General features: G+C 33.4%; 1 protein-coding gene across 2 annotated transcripts in view; it reads left to right on the plus strand.

The window, feature by feature from the left end:
• Positions 1–26,854, plus strand: part of LUZP2 (leucine zipper protein 2) — a 684,014-nt gene that overhangs the window by 256,460 nt on the left and 400,700 nt on the right. The window contains exon 2 of one of the 2 annotated variants that reach the window (XM_031941821.1): positions 25,800–25,917. In XM_031941821.1, the coding sequence (XP_031797681.1) occupies positions 25,800–25,917 (118 nt within the window). The remainder of the gene's footprint in view (positions 1–25,799; positions 25,918–26,854) is intronic. The other variant, XM_031941822.1, reaches the window with a different exon arrangement.

Raw genomic sequence — 26,854 nt, forward strand, 5'->3', positions numbered from 1 at the left:
TCCCATAAACAGAAGTAAAAGAAAAAAGAATATTGGAAATAAATAAAAATATTGCCCGATATGTCTCTGACTTATTAAAATTAAAAAAATTAAAGTATCAGGAACCATAAATTTATAAGACATTTGTTCACCATTTACCAATGTTACTCCTTTAGGGTGGAGTTGGGGAGCCTACTATTGGTGACATGGTAAATTAAATTTGAAATCAGATATGTATGTATGAATGTGTGCATATTCATATATGTTTTGTGATTCTTACTATACATATGCTTTATATACCTATCAAAAACATGTAAATCTTTCAAATATAATCTTTGTGCCACGGGGAGGGCAAGTATATATTTTTTTATTTAGATTTATTATCTATTTTGAAAACATTTATATGCCTTTGTATGTGTATCTGTCTTTATACAGATATGTGCACATATTATGTAGAAATATCAAACCTATAAATCACAAATACTTTCATTAAGATGAAATTCAAAAATCATAGACATAGCAGCAACCAAATAACATCATAAAAATTGAAACTGATTTATGAGATACGATTTCTTACCTTTTGGGGAGTCTTTCTTAAATCAGATATCTGTACAGTTAAACCATTGATCTGTTAAAGCAAAGACCAAGATCAATACCAAATTTGAACACAGAATAAATTTGAAGACAGTGTGAGAAAGCATACTGTGCAGGTGAAGCAACTTTACCTTGGCTCTTTTATGCTCTAATGCCAGTGGATATAGGATTTCAATTTCTGTTTGCTATAATTGTTACAATGAAAACATCAAGACTATGTAATTTAAGAAAATGATACAGCATCGTAGCAATTCAAATTTATTTATTTTTTGATTATTCATTGTTGTTTTCTATTGGGTCTACGTATTGGCATTTTTAGAATTTCTTTTTCCTAGAGATGTATAAACATATCATTTATGTCTCATTAAATATGGTTCCTGAAGTCATTCCTATTTTTAAAAAAATCTGCACAACTATTCCATAATTAGTAAATAATTCCTAATAATAGTTTTGTTTCTTAAAAAATAACACAAGACCTCGCATCAATATAGATAAATAAAAAGATTTAATATCTTTTGTCTGAATAAATAAGTAAAAATGATGACTCATAAAATGGCCTAGATTTATATTAGGAAAATATATTTGTCTGAATCAAGTAAGTAAAATAATTTACTTCACCAAACACATACTAATATGTTCCCAGTTACTGTGATTTTAGAGGCTTGCCAAAATACAATCAGCTCTCACTTCTGTTAAGTTTTTTATTGGCATGTCCAGTAGCTCTGCTCTCATACAACATTCATAAGAATTTAGAAAGACAAAATTCAATCCATTTAACTCAGGCACCAGAAACAGAAAGCCTGAACCCATTATCATTATACTCCAGATGACCATCCTCCTTCTAAGCCAAGAACTAGAAATAAGCTTATTGGTTCTGTCAAGGTTATATGATTATATAGGATTATGTAGAAAACACAAGTCTATAAAGTTATATACAATTATAAGAAGAAACTCATTTAGGTTCACCTCCCCCCAAAAAAAAAAAAATTGAATTAAGCAAAGTGAAAGTGGGACGGGAAGGAGAAATAACACAGAAAACAAAACATGATATTTTGCCCTCTTTATTTACATTATTTTCTTATTGATGGTCAGATTTGCAACACGTATTTTAAGCCCTGTTCACAATTTGTTTTTAGTATGTCTAAAATATTTACTAAAATTCTATTCCATCTCGCCTCTTAGAATGTAAGTGACTCAGAGATCTTGAAGATGGTATCACAAGAGAACAAACTCTCTCCTGAAATTCTCTTAGACAGGAAAGATGTTCAGAGTGGGCATTATAATAGGCTTTATTTCTGTCAATTAAAAACTGAACACCTTAATTCTTTAAGGTCTTTCCTTAATTGAAGGATTAATTGCTGAACTTAGAATCAGGAAGTCTGGATTCAAATCTTAAGGTACCTGATATTTACAATCTGCATGAGTGTGATCAGATTGTTTTACCTTTCTAAGTTTCCTTATTTATAAAACAGAGATAATAGTTCCTATTGTACCAGATAAGATTGAGATTATAAAAGACATTGTATAACTTAAGCATATTTCACAATAGATAAAATACTGAATTTTGAGACAGAAAGACTTGAAATCAGATTTTTTTCTTAAGATACAATTTGATCTTGGACATGTAACTTAAACTGCTTCAGTCTCAGTTTACTCATTTGTAAATGAGTAGAATAAACACCTACTTTATGAAGTTAATGTGAGGATCAGTAAAAAACAGTAATATGCTGTATCACAAACTCTTAGTTGAGTTTTAAGGTATCAAAGCTCACAATTCTACTAAGAATTTTGGGGTATTCTGGATATGTAAATGGTTTACAACCCTTAGAGGTCATATAAATGCCATCATCATCATCATCATCATCATCTTTGTAAAACTTTGCAAACACTCAAACCTTCTCTGAATTTTGGGGCTTATTTGGGAGTTATTTTCATGGTAACCTATTGTTTCAGTGTGATCCAGTGAAGGAAATGCCATAGAGACCTTGAGTAGTATAATTACTGTCTTAATAATCAAATGTCATTGAGTTGAACACCTGCAGTAAAACCCGATTTATGTAGAATTCAAAGAACTAGAGAAAACCTCTATTAACTAAAATTTTATGAGTTTGGGTTCCTGTATATGTAGGTGTGCATGAGTATACATACAGTGTACATTTGGGAGATCAAATACGACACAATAAGCTAATGCTAGGGAAATGAAAACTGAATCATGAATCATATTATAATTCACTCATATTTATAATTTTATATGGTTTTTATAAATATCTCAAGTATTATGGATAATAAGCGTTTTGTATTAATTGACTAATTCCTTCACATTAATGAAACTTTTTCTAGTTCTTCCATTAACTTCTTTCAACTTTCGTTTGCAAAAGACAAAGCCAGAAAGATTTCCCTTGAGGTTATAAATAGAATGATAGGAGAAATATCTCTTTTGTAGACAAATGGGAATTTCCTTTCTCATCAGTGTCATTATTTCCTTCTATAAATATTCATAACTATTGAAATCAATTCTTTCATGTGTGTGTTTTTATTTGTTTGATCCTCTTCTCCCCCATTTTCATTTTATATTCAGAGAACACATGGCTAGCATGTAACAAATCTTAGAGAAAAAGACAACATATTCTTCATTAAAGAGTGACAATCCATTTTGTGATTTCTTGGTATAACCTTGAGGCAACTGGTTCAAAACTAACGGTTGGAGTCACCTTCAATTGAGTGTATTGTGTTGATTTGTTTAGTTCTGCTTTTCTGGTCTCATTTTCCTGGAGCTACTCCATCCCTATGCTTGTACCTTTCCGAACCACAATGTCTTTTGAAAAAATTCCATGGTCTGTGTACAACCATTGTGTGATTTATTGCCCTATTAGGCTGTTAGGATGACAGTACTTTCTGTGAAGTTTTAATGTAATAGATCATCAGAACAGCTGATCTTTCACATAGGGGCACTGGAGTAATGTGTCTTCCTAGTGCAGTGACTTGATGAAATGTTTTAAAGTTGGCATCTTGAAATCAGGCCGAAGAGGATACAAGGGCAAGGACAACTCAGCCACGAGTATTTCATCTGAATAATTAAAAGGTCTTTGATTATTAGTATTCAATCAAATAATGCAATAATTCTCACATAAAAGGTGTTTTTAAATATTAAATTGAACTAGACAGTAATTTGGGTCTTTCCTCTATCTTTAGAATACTGATGATAAAACAATGTTCACTTATCTATGCATTCTACAATGCTGATGGCCTTCTCTTTCCAATATATGTTGCTAGGCATTCCAGTGCATGCAAAAATGATTATGGGAAGAATGTAATCAGACTTTGATTTCAAGATGCATATGATCTCTTCTTGAAAATAATGCAGGATGAATCCTGGGGATTCTGTGGGATATGAACCATGAATTCACAAAATCTCAGAGACAAAAGAAACTTAAAGCATCATTTAGTTGAATCCATACCTGTGGGGGGAAAATCTACAATGGAATACAACAAAGCACTTCTAAATCTAAAGATTTAAGGTTCTCCAAAAAAAGTGATTCATTCAATATTTGGAGAGCTGTATTTTTTTTTAGCAATCTTTTTATTATACCTAGGTGCAAGTTGCCTCTCTGTGACATTTACCCCTAGTTCCCCACTACAATACTGAGCACTGAGACTAACAAATGCATTCTCTCTACCATACAATAACCCTTCAAAATTGAATAATATGACTCTAAGAACAAAATTCAATCAGGTTGTGACCTGAAGGGCCTCATAATGTGGTTAGGAATATAAGACATAGAACTGTGACAAGGTCACATAACCAAGAGGTTTAAGATCAATACAAAATGAGTGGTAGAAAAAATAAGTGACAGGGAATTTCAGAGGAATGAAAGGCCACTGAGAAATGGTGTTATTGGGGAAGGATTAAAGTATAGATGTAAAATCATCTGGGCTTTGCAAAATATGTAGGTTTTGATAGGCAGAGGTAGGGAGAGAGTTTGGGGCACAGAAGGGGAAATATTAAGACTGTGTAGAGATGAGAAATTGCAAGAGATTTTTTTGAGAAATAATGAGAGTACTTTAGATAGGCTAAAATTATCTGTGGAAATGTGGCTGGAAAGGAAGATGTCGGACTTTGAAAAGCTTTCAATTCAAGTTAAGAAATTGGCACTTTTTCTTACACAAATAAATAAATAAACAGTAAAAAGTGATTTGGGAGACTTCTCTCACAAGTCTTTATGTCCTAAAAGACTTATTATGACTATAATCATGTTTAGTCATCCTTGATTACCAAGTAAACCTTACTATCACATATTTTCTCCATGATTTCATGATGTTTTTGAATCTTGTATTTGGAGGAGCCAGTATTTTTAGAGCAAATGTCACCAGGTGGAGGGAAGTAAAGTTTATTTCTCAGATCTCAGAAAATCTGATTTTATATTATAAAGAAAATAGTGCATTTATGGTGAGAATACATGGCTTCAATCCTTGCTTCACTGCTTTTAACTGATCTTGGTCATGTAACTTGACAATAATGTTTCCCACATATCCCATCTTTAAAATCAGGAAAGTAATTTAGAGGAGCTCACAGTTTCTTTCAATTCTGATATTCTGTAATTTAATTAAAAAAGGATGATCAAGAATTCTATCATACCACTCTGCTAAAACACCTTTGGGGTGTTTTAAGGCTTTGTCAGACTTGGGAAATAAATTAACCCACAAAAATTTAAGTGTCACACTCCATATTCTAATTCATTGTGGGAAATCTGAGAAATTTCCTCTAACCAATTTTCCCCTTACAGTAGAAAAACAGTTACTCCCAGACTTTAGAGTAGAAGCTAAATGACATTCCAGAGAATATAAAATGCTTAACTTAGAGTGAAGAAGTTCTAAATTCAAATCCTGCTTTAGACACTGACTAGCTAACTGCCCAAAGACAAGTCATTTTTCTCTGACTGACATGTTTCTTATCTGAAAAAAAAAAGATACTTATTATATTACATAATGGCAGAAGTGTTTTAAGTTTCAAATGAGTACATTTGTATTTGTGTGTGTGTGTGTGTGTGTGTGTGTGTATGAACTGAAAAAGATGAATCAAAGCATGGGATGATTTTGGTGGAGAAAAGGAAATACAGACTTTTTTCCTTCCTTCCTTCCTTCCTTCCTTTTCATTATTTATTTATTTGACATAAGTTACAATAATACTAAAAAAAATGGAGATGAATTAATTATCTTTTTGTACCATATCTCTGTTGACAAGTTGAGACTGTTTAAATCCAGACTGACTTCAATGATAGTCCATTCTATGATATGTTTATTTGTTTCTGTGCTTCTTTCTTATAAGATTATTAGCTTCTTTCTTCAAGAAGTCATACTTTGGTCATCTTCCTATCGCCCATGAGGTCTGGCAGAATATAATGTCTACAGAAGTGCTCAATGCATGTTCAAAATCCATTTTAAACATATAAATCCTATTAAATATCTTCAGAAACACAGGCAACCCTATGTGGCTCTCTATGTTTACTTTTTCTTCTGCAAATATATAGTTAATATTTATAGGAAGGAAAAAATGAGGATATCATTTATTAGAATGAGCTTTATCAATTCTATCCTTATGTTTAACTTATTGACATTTTCCTAACTTTATTAAAGTCAAGAATACTTGACAGTATATTAAATGAAATAATGTATCCAAATACACTTCGAAGAATACAAAGTATTATATAGTGAAAAATGGAACTAGTATTTCATTCTTATTATTTATTTATACATGTATATGGCATAAGAAATATAAATTTATTTCTTGTATTGCAAAGCAGTGAACCTTTAGTTCACATGTATGTATATTTTTGTGTCTTGAATCTGTGTGCATGGACACAAATATATGTGTGTATTAGATATACATAATTCTGGAACCAGGTATATTATTATTCTCCTTACTTATGCTAAAATAAACTCCTAATTAAGCATTGTAGGGATGTTGGCTGCTCAATGGATGGAACTCTGGGCTTAGAATAAGGAAGACCTGAATTCACATCCAGCATAAACATTATTTGGATATATGATCCTGGACAAGTTACTTAATTCCATTTGCTTCAGTTTCCTCATTTGTAAAGTAAAGTGTAGAAGGAAATGAGAAGCCATTGTACTATCTTTACCATAAAAACCTCAAATGGAATCACAAGGACCAGACAAATTTGAAACTATGAAACAATAGCAGTTAGTGATTATATACATTATTTTTATAATATGGTTATTTGCTCATATTTGCTTGTTACCAACGGTATATGTATATAATTATATACAAAGAGTAAATGTTTTATACTGAAATTTTTGATGTCTGCCATGGTACACTGCATTTGATCTCCTTGCTATTAATTTTTGGGTGGTATTAATAAGCAAATGAAAAGTGAATAGCATCATAGATTTGTTTGGAAGAGATTTTATCCAGCCTAAGTGCTTCATTATATATATATATATATAAAATCCCCCCAAAAAGTTAAGTGCTTTTTTTTTTCAGTCACCTTGCTAATAATTATTTGTGACAGTATTTTCACCCAGTATGTTACTGGGGAAAACAATATGTTGTCCTGCCTTTATTCTTAACATATACTTTTAAGAAGGTAAATATTGAAAGAAACTATGTCTTTTTAGTGTTCCTATAGATACTTCCATTACATTTGGGACTTTTTAAATAGTTATTAGACATATGGAGAAGAAAAGATCAGTTAACACAGAGACTAAATTTTATCAGGATTGTTGTGAAAGAAACAAAACACAGTAGCTTTCTGAAAAAAAAAAAAGAATTAACATCTGAAAATGTAGAATCTGAGAATCAGGAAGCAAAAAAGGATGTAAGAAGATTTCAAGGTGATAAACCCAGGTTCTGCAGGTGCAAAAGTGATTAGGACACAAATCAAGCGAATTTTATCTAATGATAAAGCCATAGAGTCATGAGTCACGGTGGCATTATGTGAAGAAGTGTCATCCCTTTTATATCACTGATTCATGCATGTTTTTGTAATATGAAAGACCAGAAAGCAATTTGAACTCTTTGAAAATATTTAAAGTAGATCCCTTTCCCTAGAGGAGAAATGTTGAAAAGTTTCTCCATTGCTCTGATGTCATTGTAGGTCACCATACTAGATCAGGACTTTGGTTGGTTGACATAATCTTTGGTTTCTCAAAATTGGGTCTAGTCTTGTGGATGAGGTGCCTCCTTATATCTCGTTCACCTGTACTGTTTTAATATTGGCTTTGATTGTATTCCACAGACTTATAGCTATTCCTTTCATATTGGTCTTGGGAGTCTGATTCTAAATGTGACTTCATGTTATATGTTATCAAGGATCAAGGTAACCAGGAATAATATCTCAACAAAAATTGAGTGCTTAAAATGCACCTAAAAAGCTGATTTTTTTCCATTTAATTTAGAATAATTATTTGAATGCATTGTCCATACTCCAACATCCATATCAGAGCTCTTAGAGGTTGTCTTTTAGTGTTCCTATAGATACTTCCATTACCTTTGGGACTTTTTAAATAGTTATTAGACATATGGAGAAAAAAGATCAGTTAACACAGAGACTAAATTTTATCAGAGTTGTTGTGAAAGAAACAAAACATAGTAGCTTTCTGAAAAAAAAAAAAGAATTGACATTTGAAAATGTAGAATCTGAGAATCAAGAAGCAAAAAAGGATGCAAGAAGATTTCAAGGTGATGAACCCAGGTTCTGCAGGTACAAAAGTGATTATGACACAGATCAAGTGAATTTTATCTAATGATAAAGCCATAGAGTCCATGAGTCACAGTGGCATTATGTGAAGAAAGTGTCATCCCTTTTATATCACTTCCTTTGACACAAATATACACAATAGGCTCTTCTCATTCTTCTCGTTCATCCACCCATTCTCAAACTGCTGACATCAGAGTTGAATAAGGGAGGATAAGTTCTAAGATTTTCTTTCTTTCGTTTCCTTTCTTTTAAAGTCTCTTATTGCACTACCATGGAGGAACTTGTGTGAAAAAACAAAGAAAGAACAGCATAACTACATCTTCACAGTCCAATTTGCCATCTCATCTTTGATTAGTCTTAAAATAGTTCCTAGGGTAATGACAGATTGAGTAAATTGGTTATGGTTACGAGCCAGTACGTGTCAGAGCTAAGATGTTCACCCAAGATTTCTCTTCACCATTCCATGTAGGCTGCAATTTATTACTGCTCATTTCAAAGTCATCTCTTCTTTCCTTCCTTCTTTCTTTTTTTTTAAATCTCTGTTCTAGTTCTCAGAGAAACAATTTCTAATCCTTAGAGTGTTGTTTCATCCACATCAACTAAAGGTTGGCAGGGGGATCATTGAACACTCTTCTCATTTTCTCTTTGGTCACCATGTACAGAATGAGGCTTACAACCCTTGAATCTGAGGTCACCCTTGCCCAGTTTACCTCACTTACTGGTTTAATGTTATTTCATTTGTAATGTCATATTGCCCATGTTTTGCATTCAAGTAAAAGTATTTGATGCTGTTACCTTGAACAGAGATTTCTTTGTTCCCCAATTCCTTTTTCTTGTGTGCTGGATCCAGAATTCAAAACTTGATATTTTGAATTGGGTCATATCTTAGGTTCCAATTCTATTTCTCTGCAAGATCTTCCAGTTCAACACTGTTTTTCTTGAACAATTATAACAACCCAATATCTTAATTTTATTTTCTAATTAATGTTTTAGCATAATTTGTTTAGCTAAATAAAGTTTAGCATTTTAGCATTTTGAACAGGTTCTGCTTCCTTTTCACTAGAGAAAGAGAATAAGGAATGAAGGAGGGAGCATTTAGTAAGTGTGTATTTCAGAGACAGACTTTGCTTTCCCTCAGGGTTTCACAACTTAATTTTCCCTTGTTCTTAAACCTTGTATATTATTCAGAGGAAATCACATCTGATTCTGATTTGAGGACTGGAAACCTTGCTCATAAGATTTCAGAAATCACAGTGAGAGCAGACACAGTCTCTTGAGATGAGAACCTGAGTCCAATGTAAGGACTTTCCACCACGTATTGAATATTGCATTCCTCAAAGCATACTTATCATGACACATTGGTAATGAAACACCATACTGCCAGATGGAAACTCCAAAAGAGTTTATCTTAAGATAATGATGTGATATTAGAATCTACCTGAGATCAAATCAGTAGACCATGGGCATAAACTAAGCAAATACAGTTATAATGTTACATTATATGATCCTACACCAACTGGAATGCGACCAAGTACCAAGGTCTTTGATCTTGATAAATATGGATTCTCTATACCACTTGGACTATTACAAAGTGACAGATAATAGTTCCCAACCTGGTCTATTAATATTATCATCACCAAATGGAGATTTACAATCAGCACTGAAAATGCTAATATTTCAATAAGGGAAATGATATATGCAAACTGTGGGAATTTATGTTTTCTACATTCATGAAAGAACTCCACTGATAACTCGTAATTGCTTTTCCTGGGATAGTTAGATGGCGTAGTGGATAGAGCACTGGCTTTTAAGTCAGGCGGATTTCAGTTCAAACCCAGCTTCAGACATTTAACGCTTACTCTCTGGGTGACTCTGGGCTACTCACTGAATCTCTATTGCCTCACCCTCCAAAGAAAACTGAATTTCCCCATTGTGACTTCTATCATTGCTTCTGATTCTACCCTCTGGGCAAAGGAGAATAAATCTAATAGTTCTTCCATATGATTCTCTCATCCAATCCAAACAAAAACTACAGTTCTGACCATATCAATAATCTGATCCTATATTTCCAGTGACTCCCTGCTGCTTCTAAGAAGATGCATAGAATACTTAATCTCAAACTTTAGCCAATTATACAGATTTATATGTATATTATTCATATGATTTATATGATATCATTTGTTTTCACTCATTCTTAGTTCAAGCCACATTGAACTGGTAGGTGTTTTCCCCAATTTGACCATTCAGTCCTCATCACCATACATTCCCACAAGCTTAATCTCATACATGTATTCCTTTCTCCTTTTCTTTCAAAGGACCATTAATTTTCTTAACACTCAACTCAGGTGCAACCTCCTTGATGAATCTTATCCTGATACTTATCCTAAGGGTTTGATGCTAAAATTATTCCTGATTTTTGTGCCTTTTTCTTGACTTCTTCATTCATTATTGTGCATTTCAAGTATCTGTATAAATTTTGTTCCTATTCAGAGGAGTCTAAACTCTTTGAGTTTAGGGCCTGTTTTATTTATGTCTTGATATCCCTATCATGTAATAAATTGTCTTGACAGAAATAATAAGTTTGGTGGGAAATGAATAAGCATTTGGATAGCACCACATGCCTGGCATTATGTCATGTTCTTTCAAACCTTACATTTGATCTTCAAAATAAACCTGAGAAGCAGGTGCTCAGTTGTTGTTGATGATGATGGAAATGAGGGTGCTGGTGCTGACGCTGGTACTGATGGTGGTTGTGTATTTAATTGTTTCAGTCCTGGGCAACTCTTCATGGCCCCATTTAGGATTGTCTTAGCAAATATACTGGAATGATTTGCTAGTATTTCCTTCTCCAGCTCGTTTAACAGATGAACAGTTGAGATAAACAGAGTTAAATTAAACAACATTCACTGAGTCACAGAGATAGTGCCTCAGTCAGATTTGAACTTGGGAAGATGATTCTTCCTCACTCTACATCACTGCATCTATATATCTATATATGTATCTACCTATGTATCTATCTATCTATATCTCTACTGTCTGTAGATCTATCTCGATCTATCTTATCTATCTAAATCTGTCTATCTTGTCTTTCTGTCTATCTATCTTTATATACATCCAAATATATTCTAAGTAGTTAAATATAAGAATACAAGTTAGTTCAGATTGCACAACACTAATTACTGAATGGATCAAGAAAAAGCACCAAACAAAAGAAGATGCTTGAGGAGCATCTTAAAAGAGGAATAAATTATCTGAAATTGAGGAAAGGGTGGAGATGACTCCAAGCACAAGAGATGGTCCATGCAAAACCATGTGGGCAAAAGAATGAGAAGGTAAATTTGGCTGGATCAAATAGAGTGTAACTGCTATAGCAATTTAAATAAATTGGAAAGATAGTTTGAGGATAGGTTGTGTAGGGATTAAACTAAATAGAGAGCAATATCAAAGTTATCAGTAAAGGAGTAATCTGTATTTTAAGCTAGTTTTGGATTACCCAACAAGAGAAAAGTTGTTAATATCAAGGGCAGCCAGCACTTACTTATAATCTCATACATGTTGATAATCTCATTCTTCATGTAGTCACCATGCCTCTTCATACTATATTTTATTATTTTTATTCAGCTAACAATCTTCTAAAAAGAATCAAAATAAAATATTAGACCCCTTCCTCTAGTATGTTTTATCATCCATAGGTATTAGTGAAATATTCAGGATGGCCATCTGTTAACTTTTCCTTTTCCTACATAAACTGCCCATCTCCTTTTATTAGCATGCATGACTTGATTGATATTTCTTTTTTCTACTTCTTATCTTTAGTTTGACTTTGGAAGTATGTTATACTTATGCCATTCAAGCCTATCTTGTCCATCTGTGGTGCTTATCCCAAATATATGTATTATATTCAATAGATGGACTTTGTAACTGTATAGCATCATCTGGTTATCGGTCATTTACGTTGATTTGTTTTTCCTGTATAGATTGTTATGCTGATCCCTTTTGAATAGTCATGGATTATAGTGCAGAAGCCCTTTAATATTCTGGGACTTCATCCAATTTTTCTAGCATCATTCATGAAAAGGAATCTGTGGAGAAGAGTATAATATAATAAGTGATATCCAGTGTAATCTCCCACAATTATTCCTCCTCCTGCTATTTGCAACTCTTTACTGCAGTTCTGCAGAGAAATCTTAAAGATGAATTTTAGCTTTGATAAAAGATGGTTCCCATTCAGCCCAATTCATTGTTTTGGAATTATAAAACATTTTCTTAATCCAAAAATAGTTAAGTTTCCTTGACCAATTGGACAGAAGACTTTTCTCTTTTTTTCTCCTTTTCTTTTTTTTTTTTTTTTTTTTGTTCTTAACAATTCCAAAGAGAAAACTTGGAAAACACTTGGATAGACCTCTGAGGCTAAGGGACTATTGATATCCTGGCTACTTCCTCAAAAGAGCAAAGCTGTCTAAGATGGAAAAAAAAAAAAAAAAAAACAACTAGAATATGTGTTAGTGGGAAGACAGTAAAGAAAAATGCATGTTAGAAAGAAGTCAGTAAACTTGGCAGGTAGGGCAGATTCTAGTGCTTCCTTGAAACAAATGGCTGCAGAGAGACTAAAAGAAGATGGCAAAATATTTCACCAAGAAAAATAAGAAAATATATACCATGCAAAGAACTACCCCAAGTTCCCAGGAATAATAAAGCATTCTACCTTCATCCTAAATCTCACTATTTTTCCCCATTACTATTTATGTTTGATTTCACCAATATACCAAATTTAGTAACAGAAATACAAATACATGAAATCCTCAAATTATACCAACCAATGTTGTTGCAATCTGTGTTGATTCTTAAAAGAAAGAATATATTCTATTCCTATAATTCCATTAGACTACTTAATTTTTAGGCAAAAAAAAGGAAAGAAGTCTTTGGTTTATAAGAATTAAAGTAAATTTTATACAACACATCAGGTGAAACAAATTTTGGACTACTGAAAAAATTATATGTAAGTTCAAAAAATATAATTCTGTCTTATTACTAATCAAATTAGTAACAAAATGACATAAATAAGGGATATTTGGGAACCTGCTTTAATGAAAAAGATAAAAATGAGTTCTTTCAGCTTGGAACTATTAGTATTTGAATATCAGAAAAAAACTGACTCTGCCCCCAAGAACTTTAACTTTTGAAATTTAGTGCCATTATATCTGCATTGAGGGAAGTGCCATCAACTCCTTATTTTGTTTAAAATTATCTGTCTAGATTCTGCTTCCTTCCTTCCTTCCTTCCTTTCTTCCTTCCTTCGTTTCTTTCTTCTTTCCTTCCTTCCTTCCTTCCTTTCTTCCTTCCTTCGTTTCTTTCTTCTTTCCTTCCTTCCTTCCTTCCTTCCTTCCTTCTTTCCTTCCTTCCTTCCTTCCCTCCCTCTTTCCCTCCCTCCCTCCTTTCTTCCTTCTTTCCTTCCTTCCTTCCTTTCTTCCATTTCTTATCTATCTATCTATCTATCTATCTATCTATCTATCTATCTATCACCTATCTTCTCCATCCTATGTACTAGGATAGTAATATAAACTGTTAGATATCAAACTTATTGGTGCACAAGTGCCATCTATTGGCACAGGAGCATAACTGCATAGTGACTCAGTGGGGGGACTATGCTCTAACTCCTAGAGGGGAAATAAAGTATTTTAGAATAACTTGGTGTGCCATTGGGTTAAGACAACATAAAATTCAAAGGTTGCAGATACTGTTTTGTTTGTTTATTTTTAAGAAAACCTATATTTCAAACATAATGAATGGAATTGAACAAAATTTTGAGTTAGAAAACTTGAAGAACATGGATCATAAATTTAGCATTAGAAGGCAAATTAGTTGCTATTTTTCCAGCTCTCTCATTTTCTAAAAGAAAAATAATTCATATTTATAAAGATCTTTCAAATCCAGTTTATTACTGGCTCTCTTTAGTAACTCTGTGTTATGGCAATACATGTATGTGCATACACATGCACACATGCATATACAAACTTATCTATACACATATGCAATACACATGTACATATTCCTATATTCACAATATTCACATATATATACATATATGCATACATACACATATATACACACCCATATATATACATACATACATATAGTGAATGGGGCACTGAGATTTTATTTACCTTTCCATGACCACACACCCAAATAATATCAGAAGATTTGAAGCTGTATTGTTCTGATTCTAAGTCTGGTACTCTCTCCTCCACAGGAGTTGTCACCATCAGTGACAGACAGAAAGAAAAAAGATGGAAGAGAAGTTATGTTGTAGTTCTGATTTCAGCTCTGCTGCTACTTAGTTGCACAGCTTTGGTCAATTCACTGAATTTCTTCAAAAAGCCTTACCTTCCTTATCTGTGAAATAGGAGGAATGATCATTTGAGCCTCTTACCACCAAAACCAGTTGTGAGAAAAGCATTTTGGTAATTGTAAAACAGTTGTGAGAAAAGCATTCTTGAATTTTTATTGTCATTTACAGCTGTCATTGTCATTGATTGTCAGGAAGAAGCATTCTGGGAGGGGCAGCGTTGTGGAGTAACAAGAGTATTAATTTAGGACACCTGAGTTTGAATCCCAATTCTACCTATAACTGAGTGTATGACCTTGAGCAAGTCACCCTGGCTGTAAGCTCTTTAAATATCCTCACGTATAAAATGAGGAGACTTTCCAGAGACTCTTCCAACTCTGTGATATGATGAAAAGTTTGGGTCCGAGTTGTATTCTTTAAATCCACCAGCAAATTAAACTCACTTTTTTTCACTGCCAATCTTGGCTGCTGCTAGTATGTTTGATTCTTGGAACATCACACAATTCAGTAACCATGCCTTAATATCCAATTCCTTTCTTAAATGTTCAAACTTGGGAAGAAATGGAAATGCAAGCATCTGAAAAGGACCGTTTCACCCAGATAACGAGGTTTATCATTTGCTGGAACCCTCCACACTTAACATTTTAATAGGCTCCTGTTCCTGTCTTAGCAGGATATAGTGAGGATAAGTGAGATAGCATATGTGAATCATTTTGCACTCCTGAAACTAAAGGATTTCTGTAAATGCAAGTTGTTGTCTTTTATTATTCTAAAGGTTTCTCTACTGTTTCCTGCTGAAGCATAAGGATCCTGCGGCCCTTATACATTTCTTTCTTATTCTGTTTAAAGCTTTTGCCAATGACTCCAGATACTATTCACAAGATGACAGGGTCTGAAGTCATGGAGCTGAGCAGAGTTGCAAAATCAATAGTACTCTCATCAGTCAGAGTCATCTAGTCCAAGATTCATTTCATGAATCAAGCATAATGCAAAGCCATGGGTCTCTCTCTTTTTCTTCAATTGTGTTTTTGTATGAACGAATTTGGTTAATCAATTTGTTAATCAATTTACTTAACAAATTGATGAGGTATTGGCAGGATCCTTTTTTTTTTTTAATCTGTAAGATTCATTCCATTTAAATCTGTGAGACTCCTTTCAAAAATTCCCATGTTCTGTTTGAAACCAAGTCAGACTTCCTTTTCCATTAGATTCCCTTAAATATGTGACATTTCTACAATAAGGCAGGTTTAAGCTTCTGTCTTTGATCCAGCATTATATGGATGACATTGCATGAGGTGTCACACTTCTTTCTTTCACTAGAATTGACTTTCTGTTACCTGCTAATGGATTTTTATTATTATCCCCTCTTTTATCAATGCCAGATTAACCATTGTTGTCTAGCAGAGAATACAGTATGAGTGGGAAAAGTTAAGAATATAGCAACAGCTGTATAAATGTTACCTAATATCATTATTATCATCATTGTTGTTTTTACTTTTCCTGTTCTCTAAAAGTAATATGGGACATTTTGCATAACATATAAGGAAGTTTAGAATTTATTTTTAAATTTCCCCCTAGATTGCAAAAAAAAAAAAGTGTTTCTAAACTTATATTTCATATAGTTTTGAATTCACAGACTAGACAAATAATGGTTCCTAAATAATTTCATTATTTTTAAATGAGCTGAAAAGCAAAGAAATGAAAAATAAATGAATAAAAGAATATAGATTTTATTATTTTATTTATTTATTATTATTATTGCTATTTATTTTTATTTTTAAAGAGGGGGACACATTACTTGAAATGTTTGAAAGATGAAAGTACAGAAATTCAGACTTTGGGCTAAGCCATCAGAATTCTAACTGTCTTGGGGGATCCTAAGCTAAATAAGGAAGAATCATAAACAACATTATGATATTTCATAATCTTTTCAAAATAGCAATATGTGAATCAAGGATTTCTCCTTGATAAAAAGCTGACTCAGATATAAGAAAATTTGAGTGGCAAAAAAAAAAAAAAAAGTGGATGAGTAAAGAACAGGAAGTGTCTCACCAAGTTTACTTGCTGGCATTTTTCCCTCATTGCCTAATGTGCTCAGGAGTGAGGAGGGGAATTAAGGCCTCGGGAACCCCAAGCTTCTTGGAGATAGCTGAAGGGAGAATTTGGGGAAGAGTGGTGGCTCCTTCCCAATAAAGGTACAAGGAAATTAAAGATAGGGTTATCTAGTTTTTTATTCACCTAACCACCTCCTAATTTCCATATATGTGTACATTAATTTTCTAGTTGTTTTGTTTTAATCCTGTGAATTTTTAGTATTATCCCAATGAATAATGAGATAAGTTTCTCAAAGCTCAACTATAAATGCTGCAGCCTAGAAACTATTACAGGATAGTTATTTTTCTCATACCCTTCCTTTGAGCCATGGCCCTTTTTTTCTGGACTTCATGTCCACTTATATAACAAGGTAGTTTCTAAAAATAGAAATTAGTTCCATAATTTTCATTGGCATAGATAAGTCCTGGATAAGGAAACTTCTCCTTCTTTCCATGTGCTTTGAAACCAATAGTAATTTCTATGCACATGAATAGACTATTACATAAAAAGAAGAGATAATACATTCTTGGGACCACAACAAAAAGTTCATCATGAAAGGAGATGACAATATCATAAAGTCTAGTGACATAGCTTTATAGAACCTAGACTTATTTACCTATAATGCTATATGCACTCCTCTTCCTCCTTATTGTAATCTTCCTCTTCTTCTTCCTTCTCCAAAGGAGAGGACCATTGATACCCTGGAGCCAACTCAAATCAGCAGGGCTGTCTGTTATTTTCAGTATGAACATGAATAACTTGACAATTGGAAAACAGGAAAAATAAAGTTTGTGTTTCTTGTTTTATTGATTGTTTAGAACAAAGAAAATAATGGTGAAAATGTGATTAAAGCAGATTAAACTTAAAATTGTGTGACATATATACTTTCTTTTTTTTTGGTGGGGGGAGATACTTGTAGCACATTTATCATTATGTCATCAAACTAGTCAATCAATAAATCAATAGAGAAACATTTATTAAGCACTTACTGTGTTTCAGACATTGTGCCTAGCACTAGAGATATAAAAGCAGCAGAAGATGGTCCTTACCTTCAGTGAATTTGTAATTTAATGCTAATCTAGGATTAGTAGTCCTATGCTTTTCATTGATACCAGGAATTCTTAAAGAAACTCCATTGAATCATTGTAGTCTTACCATTTAAAGTAGCATTGTAGATTAATGCTTTTTCTGCAATGTTAGTCTTACCGATTGCCTAGAATGCTGAGAGATTTTATGACTTGGAAGAGATCATATAGTCAATATGTTTAAATGGAGGAATTTGAACCTATGTTTTAGTGAATGTAAGGCCAGTAATACATATACTATACCATTCTTCCTACCTTATCTATATCTCCCATCCTCCAAAGTCAGGTTTACATATTTAGAGAAGCAAAGTTCTTGTCCTGTTCTTCCTGGGAGAAGAAGATATCTTTTCTATTTGATGTTATTTATTACTTCTTCATCCTTCTCTTTCTCTCTAGAGGTAACAACTCCTGGAAAAATTCATTCTTTTCCTGTGAAATATTTTCTCAGTTCTCTGCTTGCCTGCCTGAAGGCACTTTACCTGGACAAGATTTCTGTCTGGTTTTGTCCTTTGTGATGCAATTCACTCATCTCATTGCCATTCTGTACTAACATGGAGTGAGTATGTTATCTCTAGGTACAGAGTAGCATCTTACTCCAATGGGGCAATGCTCATCTTCCAGAGAAAATCTCTTCTCCCCCATACTCTAGCACTGGTACACAGAATGGAAACAGCACCATTCCCATTCGGAATCCCTGTGTGAAGGACCTCTTCCCAAACTAGATATCATGAAACTATGTGACATGGTGTCTAGAGTACTAGAATGTACACTCAGGAACACTTGAGGTCAAAACTTGTCTCAGACACCCCCTAGTTGTACAACATTGGGTAAATCATATAACCTATCCCAGATTCAATTTTCTTATATATAAAAGCTGAAAAAAAATATTTAACTCAAAGAACTGTTGTGAGAATAAATTGTGATGTTTGATGGAAATGTAGAAATATTAACAATCATCATCTTCATCCCCATTGTCTTTTTCAGTAACATCATCTGCATTATTCTCATTGTTATTATTGTAATAGTTATTGTACTGTATCATCCTTGTCATTTGTTAATGTATCATTATGGTTATCATTGTTATGATTGGTTCTCTGAAAGTGTAACAAATATGTATGTTTCTGTATATTTAACTTTTAGCTATTCACCAAATTTATAACTGAGGAGCCATGCCCAATAATAGTATGATCATGTCTTTGGTGTTTACAGTGCCATTCCAGAAGATTACAAATTTTGGCAAGTCTTAGACTTGGACAAAAGAGAACTAGGTTGTTTAGAATCTGTCATCTTTTAAGGTTTCCACTGCTTTAGCTTTAAAATTAAAATTTCACTTGCTATGTACCATACTTGAATTTTTTTTCTTTTTCCATCTTTTCCTCCTGGCTTCCCTAGACTTCTTCAAGCCTCAGATTTTGTTTGATATTAGCTCTTTCTCTTTCTTGATCATATCCAACTTATCTTGCATATCTTCTATTACTGCAAGGAAATCTGCATCCTTTCTTTCTTTTAGATACTTCTTGAGAGAAGAGAATGTATTTTACCTTTCTTTGTATTCCAGGCACTTGACATATTTGTTTTTTTGAGCATAGTAGGCACTTAATATGTTTTTGGTTGACTGAATCCTACTAACCAGTCTTTGTAATCTATATTAAGTTTTTGTATATTATTTGTATTTTATTTTGTATTTATTATTTATTTTTGTATTTTATTTTATTATTATTTATGTATATTATTTGTATATTAAGGTTTTGTATATAATTGCCTTTAAGCTTTTCAAATCTGTAAAAAAAAAGATGGCATAGTTTATAGACATTTACAGATGTGGAAACTGAAATTAATAAAAGATAGATAACTTTCCCACAACTATACAGATAGTAAATGTAAGTTTGATTTAAAACCTTAGTCATTTCTGATTTCAGTACTCTTCCTACTTTCCTTATCTGTTACAGGGATAATGGGAAAAACGTATTTCTCTTGGGATGTATGGAGATGAAAGCTTAGTATATTTCTTGGGATAGGTGTATCTGGCCAGTTGTATTTTACATGAAGAGAGCTAGCAAATGTCAAACTGTACCACTCACACGTGGAAAATGATAGGTGGGCTCTTTATAGAAATGAATTTAATGTTAGAGATGCCCTGAGTTTCATTTAGGGTGGATAAACATTGCAAATACTTTTAGTTTAATAGTTCTCTGTGTTTACAGTTGAAATATCCCACTTCCATCCAATATGTAAAAAGTTATCATTGCTAAATTTCTTTGCCTATGAATAAATGAGAGCAATTTGACACTTGGGAAGAACCTGGGCAGGCTGAAGGAGATCTATTTATTCTTTTGCTTCTTTGATTATTTTTTAAAGATGGATATTTTTCTTCTAAAAATCCAAGGCAGTATTTACCCAACTTATTGAGCCTATTTATTGAATACAATTCTGCATAGACAATTCTAGCCAATATCCTATTCAAGATCGCAAGCAACACAATAAATATAAATATCTATTTACCTTGACCTAATATACCTAAGTGTCAAGGCCCATTGACCTGTGTCAAGGAGACATGTAATCTTGTGGTAGAGGAAAAATAATAAAAGTTTCAGGTAATACCCTGAATATAACTTTTGCTCAGCCACCACCAAAGGGCTTTGTTGTCATCTGGCTTCAGCCATGAGGCTACTCAGAAACATGGACTAGCATATGAGATATTTTGTAGGTAACAAACATATTACTGGTAAGTTCATTCATAGGCAGAGAATAGGAAAATCCTGATTATTGGAGCCATGAACTAGTGAGATCCTTTCTTTTTGCCCTTCAACAATATAAATTTCTGTTTTATATGAGATACTAAGGCTAGTCTAAATGTCAATAGGGAAACCCTGCTTTTTCCTATTTATATAAGCACTCCAGAATTCACTTCTCTATGATTTGGGCTGCTCGATCATGCTGATATTTAAGCTGCCCTGCCTTCAGAGTGGGCTAACACAACACTGGAATTTCTCTGAGGGAATCAGCCCATGAATTAAAGTGGAAATGCACTCACATTGTTACTGTAACAGAATTACAAATATGAAAGTTCCTGTTGAACTGTTACTGGTTAAGAAACCTCATTGTTCGAGGTTTCACAATTTTGGTTTATTCTGTACAAAACAGGTCTAGAAAAGAAACTCATAATTCTTTATCTACTTAGAACAGAAGAATAAAGGGGATTGTGTCTTTTCTTTGTCTAACAGTAGTAGGGCTTAAGCTATAGCTCTTTTTTCAGGAACTCAGGCCTGCCAGATATCTCATGGAAGCCTGGATCTACTTAGCTCCTTCTCTCCAAATCTCCTGACTCATAAATACAACTTCAGGGTTAGAAAAATTCAAAAGCTTAGAGAGAAAGTCTAGATATTAGGGAAAATGAAGTCAGAGATTTTCCCAGTAGATGTTATTATAAGGACCTGATGATGATTTTTTATTCAAGAAATGAAGTTAAAGATGTCATTCAGGAAATGTACAAAAGGAAATAAACCAGGTAACTCATAAAAATAAGTTCTGAGAGATGCCTAGATAGTCTACATTCTCTTTTGGCATTCGTAGAATATTAAAAAGAATACCTGGAGAGAACAGGGTAGCTCCTCTTTTGCATTTTATGGGAGGATGGGGCAATCATCAAATAGAAAAAAAAAAAAAAAAGAAGAGGGAGAAGAAGGAAAATGAAGGAAGATAAAGAAGGAAGAAGATGATGATGATGACAAAGATAATGCTGCTAACATTACATTAACATATTTCCTATATGTTAGGCCCTGTGTTAAGCATTTGCAATTATTATCTCCTTTGATCCTCTAGGAGTTACATACTATTTTTAATTCCCATTTTACAGATGAGAAAATTAAGGGAAATATAAATACATCCTCACTGTTATTATGCTGTATCTTTTGAAGAGTGATTTCCTAACTACCCTTGAGATTTAGACAATTATGTACTTCTGGGAATGGATACATCTTTAATCCTTCTTTGCATCTATTGCACTTGTTTAATGGAAAAAGCAAATATTTTTAAGATTTGTAAAGCACATACTCTGGAGTCTTGATTTTTATAGGGTTTAAATCCAGAATCATCTCATATGCTCTTGTGACACATTTTGATAAAACTAGAAACCACAGAAATGAAATGAAAACAATAAACAATTTCCCCAAGATAAGCAACATTGATTTTCAGCAGCCAGAGTTAAAACTTTTACTGTTCCAATTGAGAACCAACATACATTGCTTTTAATGGCAAGAAGGCTTAGTGCACTGAACAATATGATCCCCACCCATTTACAGGTCATATTACACACCTGTTCATCCTGATTTAAAGAATCTTATCCTCTCATTGGAAAGATAGGATGAGTTAACACTCACTTGGATGAAGAGAGATACAAAACCTTCCATAACTGAATTCTAAATTGTATTACAGACTCTGCAGGTTGTGAAAGGTAGGTTTGTTTTGGTTTATTTGGTTTTTGTTTTGGTCCCATCAGTGCTTTCATTCATTTAAAGACTGAAATCACTCCATTAGATTATAAATGTATAATGCACAGTCAATCTTTTGCTTCTTTTTATATCCCTAATGCTTATTACTATATCTGGAACATAGTTGAGGTGTAGTAAATGTTGATTGATATTTATTGATTAATTTAGGGAACTCCCAGTGAATATGTCCCCTCTACCAAGAAAGAACTATACCTACTACAATATTTATAGTCTAAGTAAATTAATTAGAAAATGTAAGCTCCTTGAAGACAGAAATGACTTCATTTTTATCTCTATAGCTTCAGTGCTTTCACAAAAGGACTATGACTTGTTAGATACTTAATAAGCCCTCCTTGAAGGACTATGACTTGTTAGATACTTAATAAGCCCTCCTTGATCCATTGTTGGTTGTTTGTTGTTCTTCGTTCTTAAAGAAAATCAAAATGATATCGTTGCATTGGAGTCAAGGTGCAATGGTGTCTGACTGGCTGATCTGACCAATATGAGCTCAGAAGACTCTACAGCAAGTCAGGCAAAACTATTCCACGTGAACATTTAGAGCTGAGAATCATTGTAAAGTTAAAGAAATCCTGAGGTCCTTTCCTTTCATATTTATTTATCTGCAACTACATGTACTCCAATCTTCCAAGTTACCTATATCTATAACTACATATACATATATTTATATCTATATCTATCTGTCTACCTATCTATCTACCTATCTATCCATTCATTCATACATCCATTCGTTGTCATCATCATCTCTCTCTCTCTCCCTCCCTCCCTCTGTCTCTGTCTCTGTCTCTGTCTCTGTCTCTCTCTCTCTCTTCCTCCTTCTCTCCCTCTCCCTCTCTCTCCTTCTCTCTCTTTCTCTTCCTCTTTCCCTCTCTCTCTGCCTCATTTCTTATCTAGCCTTAATCATTGATTGGGTGTTGCTTCAGTCAAACTGAGACCTGTTAAAAACCTTAAGTTAAAAAGACCAATATCTCCCTCTACAGCCAGAGCTATCTCTAGTTTTCCTGACCTCTATCTTGTCATTGGGTCCAACCTTCTCTCACTTAAATCCAGTTCACTGACATCTCCTGGCACCATCTCCCTGATGTCATGGTTCTCTTTTTAAAACAAAGAGCAAACAACAAAAGATTTGCTCAATGGGATAAAATTAAGTGAAAAGGGAGGATTTGAACCAGCCTTCCCACTCTATCATTAATTCTTATATGTACATTAAAAGTGTGTATATGTGTGTGTATGTGAGTGTGTGTGTGTGTGTGTGTGTGTGTATGTGGAAAATATATATTTAAGATATGGGGACACAAGGAGATGGGACAAGAAGACATTCATAAAAGTGGAATAGTTTCAATAACAAAGAAAAAAGGGAGAAGAGGCAAACTCCCGATTTTGAACCTTTCCCTTGCTTACCTGGTTCAGCCCAGTAAGGATAAGAAGAAACCTGGGGAGATTAATAACAGTCTGATTGTCAGCTAAGGTACTGTTCGGCAGGGTAAATTACAAGGTCAGATAGAAGTGCTATTTTCCTTTGTAGGAAACTATTCTCATTTACCACAAAGAAAGAGAAAGAATGAGGGCAGAAGGCTTTAGCATCCTTCTGCATAAAAAATTGAGGAAGGAAAGAATCATCAAAGAAACTCATTCTGGACAGAAACCATTTCCTAATAATGCTAAAGATGTTGCATGTGGCAAACACAGCTTCTTTACTTTTCTTTGGTCTGGCTCAAAGGCCACTCAAACTTTGTAATTACTCATACTATTCAGATTTATGAAAGTATGACTTTTTTTCTTCCCAGGGAAAGGACTCAATAGGCAAATAATAGGCTCTGTCTGTGAAATAGAGGAACAGAACAATGTATTTGAATGGACAGAGGATCCAAAAGATCACAGCCTGTCAGAAAGAAAAAGATGCAGAAAATGAAACAAAATATATACTTATCTTAGAACATATAATAGACATTTATTTAGAAAAATGGTTAGGAATTTGCTCTTTGATTTACTTTGTATGGAGAATTTCAAGGTGAAGAAATCTTATCAAAGAAGGACCACATCTTCTCTGAAAAAATATCTTAGTTTCCTAGAATACAGGTGTCAGATATGTTGCTCCAGGAGGTTGGGGCACAACATTCCAGAGTGATGCTCAAACCAGAATAAAGTTTAGGAAATATTTAACAAAATTAATAATAAAATATTAATTTCTAAATAAATTCATAATTAATTATATTATATATGATAATGAAATAATAAAAAATAATAATAAAATTAAAAAAAATAATAAATATCCAGTTATGTAGCTGTTTTTGAAATGCTGACTCTGTGTGATCCCATTTGGAGTTTTCTTGATAAAGATACTGGAATAGTTTGCTTTTTCCTTTCCAACTCATTTTAGCTAACATGGTTAAGGCACTTATCCAGGGTGACACAGCTACTAAGTGTCTAAACCTCTATTTGAACTCAAAAACATGAAATTCCTAATTTCAAGCCCAGAACAATATGTACTGTGTCACTTATCTGCTCACAAATGCAATAGACCACAGGTGATAATATCATGTGGTTTTCTAAGTCAATATAAGGTCCACAAGGATCCTTGTGTGTGGTTTAATTCTTTCTATTTGAATTTGATACCACTGGCCCAAAGCACTGAGAAATTATAGTCTTCCAGGTTCAAGCCCAATTTCCTATCCATTATGTCATGTTGCCTCTCTGAAAAAAAAGAAAAAAAAAAAAAGAAATGAATGAATGAACAAAGTCAGTAACAAAAATGAATGGATCAATAAAAGTCTTACTTGTGAACTAGTTTCTTATTTCATTTCCCAGGGTGGAGGAAGACGGAGAAGAGATGTAGAAAGATTATTAACTATGAATCAAGCACTAGTTATTTTATAATTGGGGGAAACCCCTCTAGTAAGATATATTGAAAGCAACAATCACTGATAGTTATAGAGATAGATATCACTGAAAATCTTAGAGAGTTCCCTAAGGTTCTGTGATTTTAACTGATGTGATAAAGATCTCAAAGCTTTTCATTGTCATTTAAATATAGTACTTAAATTTAATTCTTCCCATTGCCAACTCCAGAGCTCACCACACCTCACTGGATCTGTGAGTTGAATACTGGCTTTACCTTCAGAAAAACAGTATGTGAAATCCTACTTTTCCACTTTCAATTTGAATGACATTGAATAGAGCCAGCCTCAGTTTCCTCAGCTGAAAATGTAGGGGTCAGAGTAGGGGATTTCTAAGTTTCCTCACCTTGTCAGAAAATTCTGGATTTTGTTTTACTTTCTTTTTAATGAGGATTTTAGGTTGTTTTCTAGGTTTGTGTGTGTATACTGACACAATAATCATTGATTACAGTTGAATTTAGATGCTTCATTGAAAAGTGATGGAAAATTTGTCAGAACTAAGCCTCTGATTCCAAATCAGCCCAATGCACTGAGGCAGCATTAGGAGAGGACTTCATGCCTGTTCTTTCTGTGTTAAGACAGGGCTATGAAGAGCTGGAGAGACAACTGAAAGAAGTGTTCAAGGAAAGAAGCAATATTCTCCGACAGCTGTCAAAGACTTCCAGGGAACTTGATGGAATTAAAATTAATCTTCAGGTAAGATTAATATTCATATCCTCAATGACAGCATACAATTCACTAAATTAGATGCTATTTATTCTGATAACAATATCGATATTTTTATTTGTTATTTAGTTTTTATATTCCCAGTAGCTTGCATAGAGTATATTTTTGCACATAGTAGGTCACTTAAAAAACTATTGTGGAATCAAATTTATTTAAATTTTACCTATCATTTAAAAAAAAAAATCCCTGTTCTTGGATATAACAAAAGGTTACTTATTAAAGTGTGAGATTTGCAAGGAAATATCATTTGAATAGTCAGGCTGGAATTTGCACTTAGCAAATGGATAGAATGAGAAAATTTTGTGATTTGCAAAACTATCAGTCCCTCACAGCTCCCAAGACAAATTTGACTCCACTGTTTTTCCTATTATAAAATAATCAAAAGCAATAATAAGCAGCAGAGAAAATGAATACAGGAATTATCTAAAAAAGAACATTTTAAATTCCCACTGGCCCAGAGTCTGAAATTTTTCTCAAATCATTGAATCAAGAAAAGGCTGAAGGGAGGAGAATTGCTCTTATGAAACTATCATTTATAACTTGAGAGTCTTTGAATAGGAATCTGTTGAGGATTCTGATGACTCTGTTGAACATCTTCAGGAATAAAATGCCTACAGGTCTCAGAAGGGAGTGCAGACTGCAAAGGAACCTACCATATGGCCTCTCCCCTTCCTGTTCAGTCAAGAATGTAGTTTACACTTTAGAAATTTATATTTTTCAAGGAAAGTGGACTGTGATATCTTCCAGCAGGCCTTTAAGAAAATGTCATAGAGAAAACTGGACTGATATACTCACAATAACATAGTGAGTTCATAGCAGAAACTTCAGAACTCTAGACATCCAATCTAAAATGTATTCATTTGATGATTTTCTTCTGCTAGAACACTTTATTTTATGAGAGGGGAAA

Source organism: Sarcophilus harrisii, chromosome 6 (assembly GCF_902635505.1).
Source record: "Sarcophilus harrisii chromosome 6, mSarHar1.11, whole genome shotgun sequence".
NCBI classification, from domain to species: domain Eukaryota; kingdom Metazoa; phylum Chordata; class Mammalia; order Dasyuromorphia; family Dasyuridae; genus Sarcophilus; species Sarcophilus harrisii.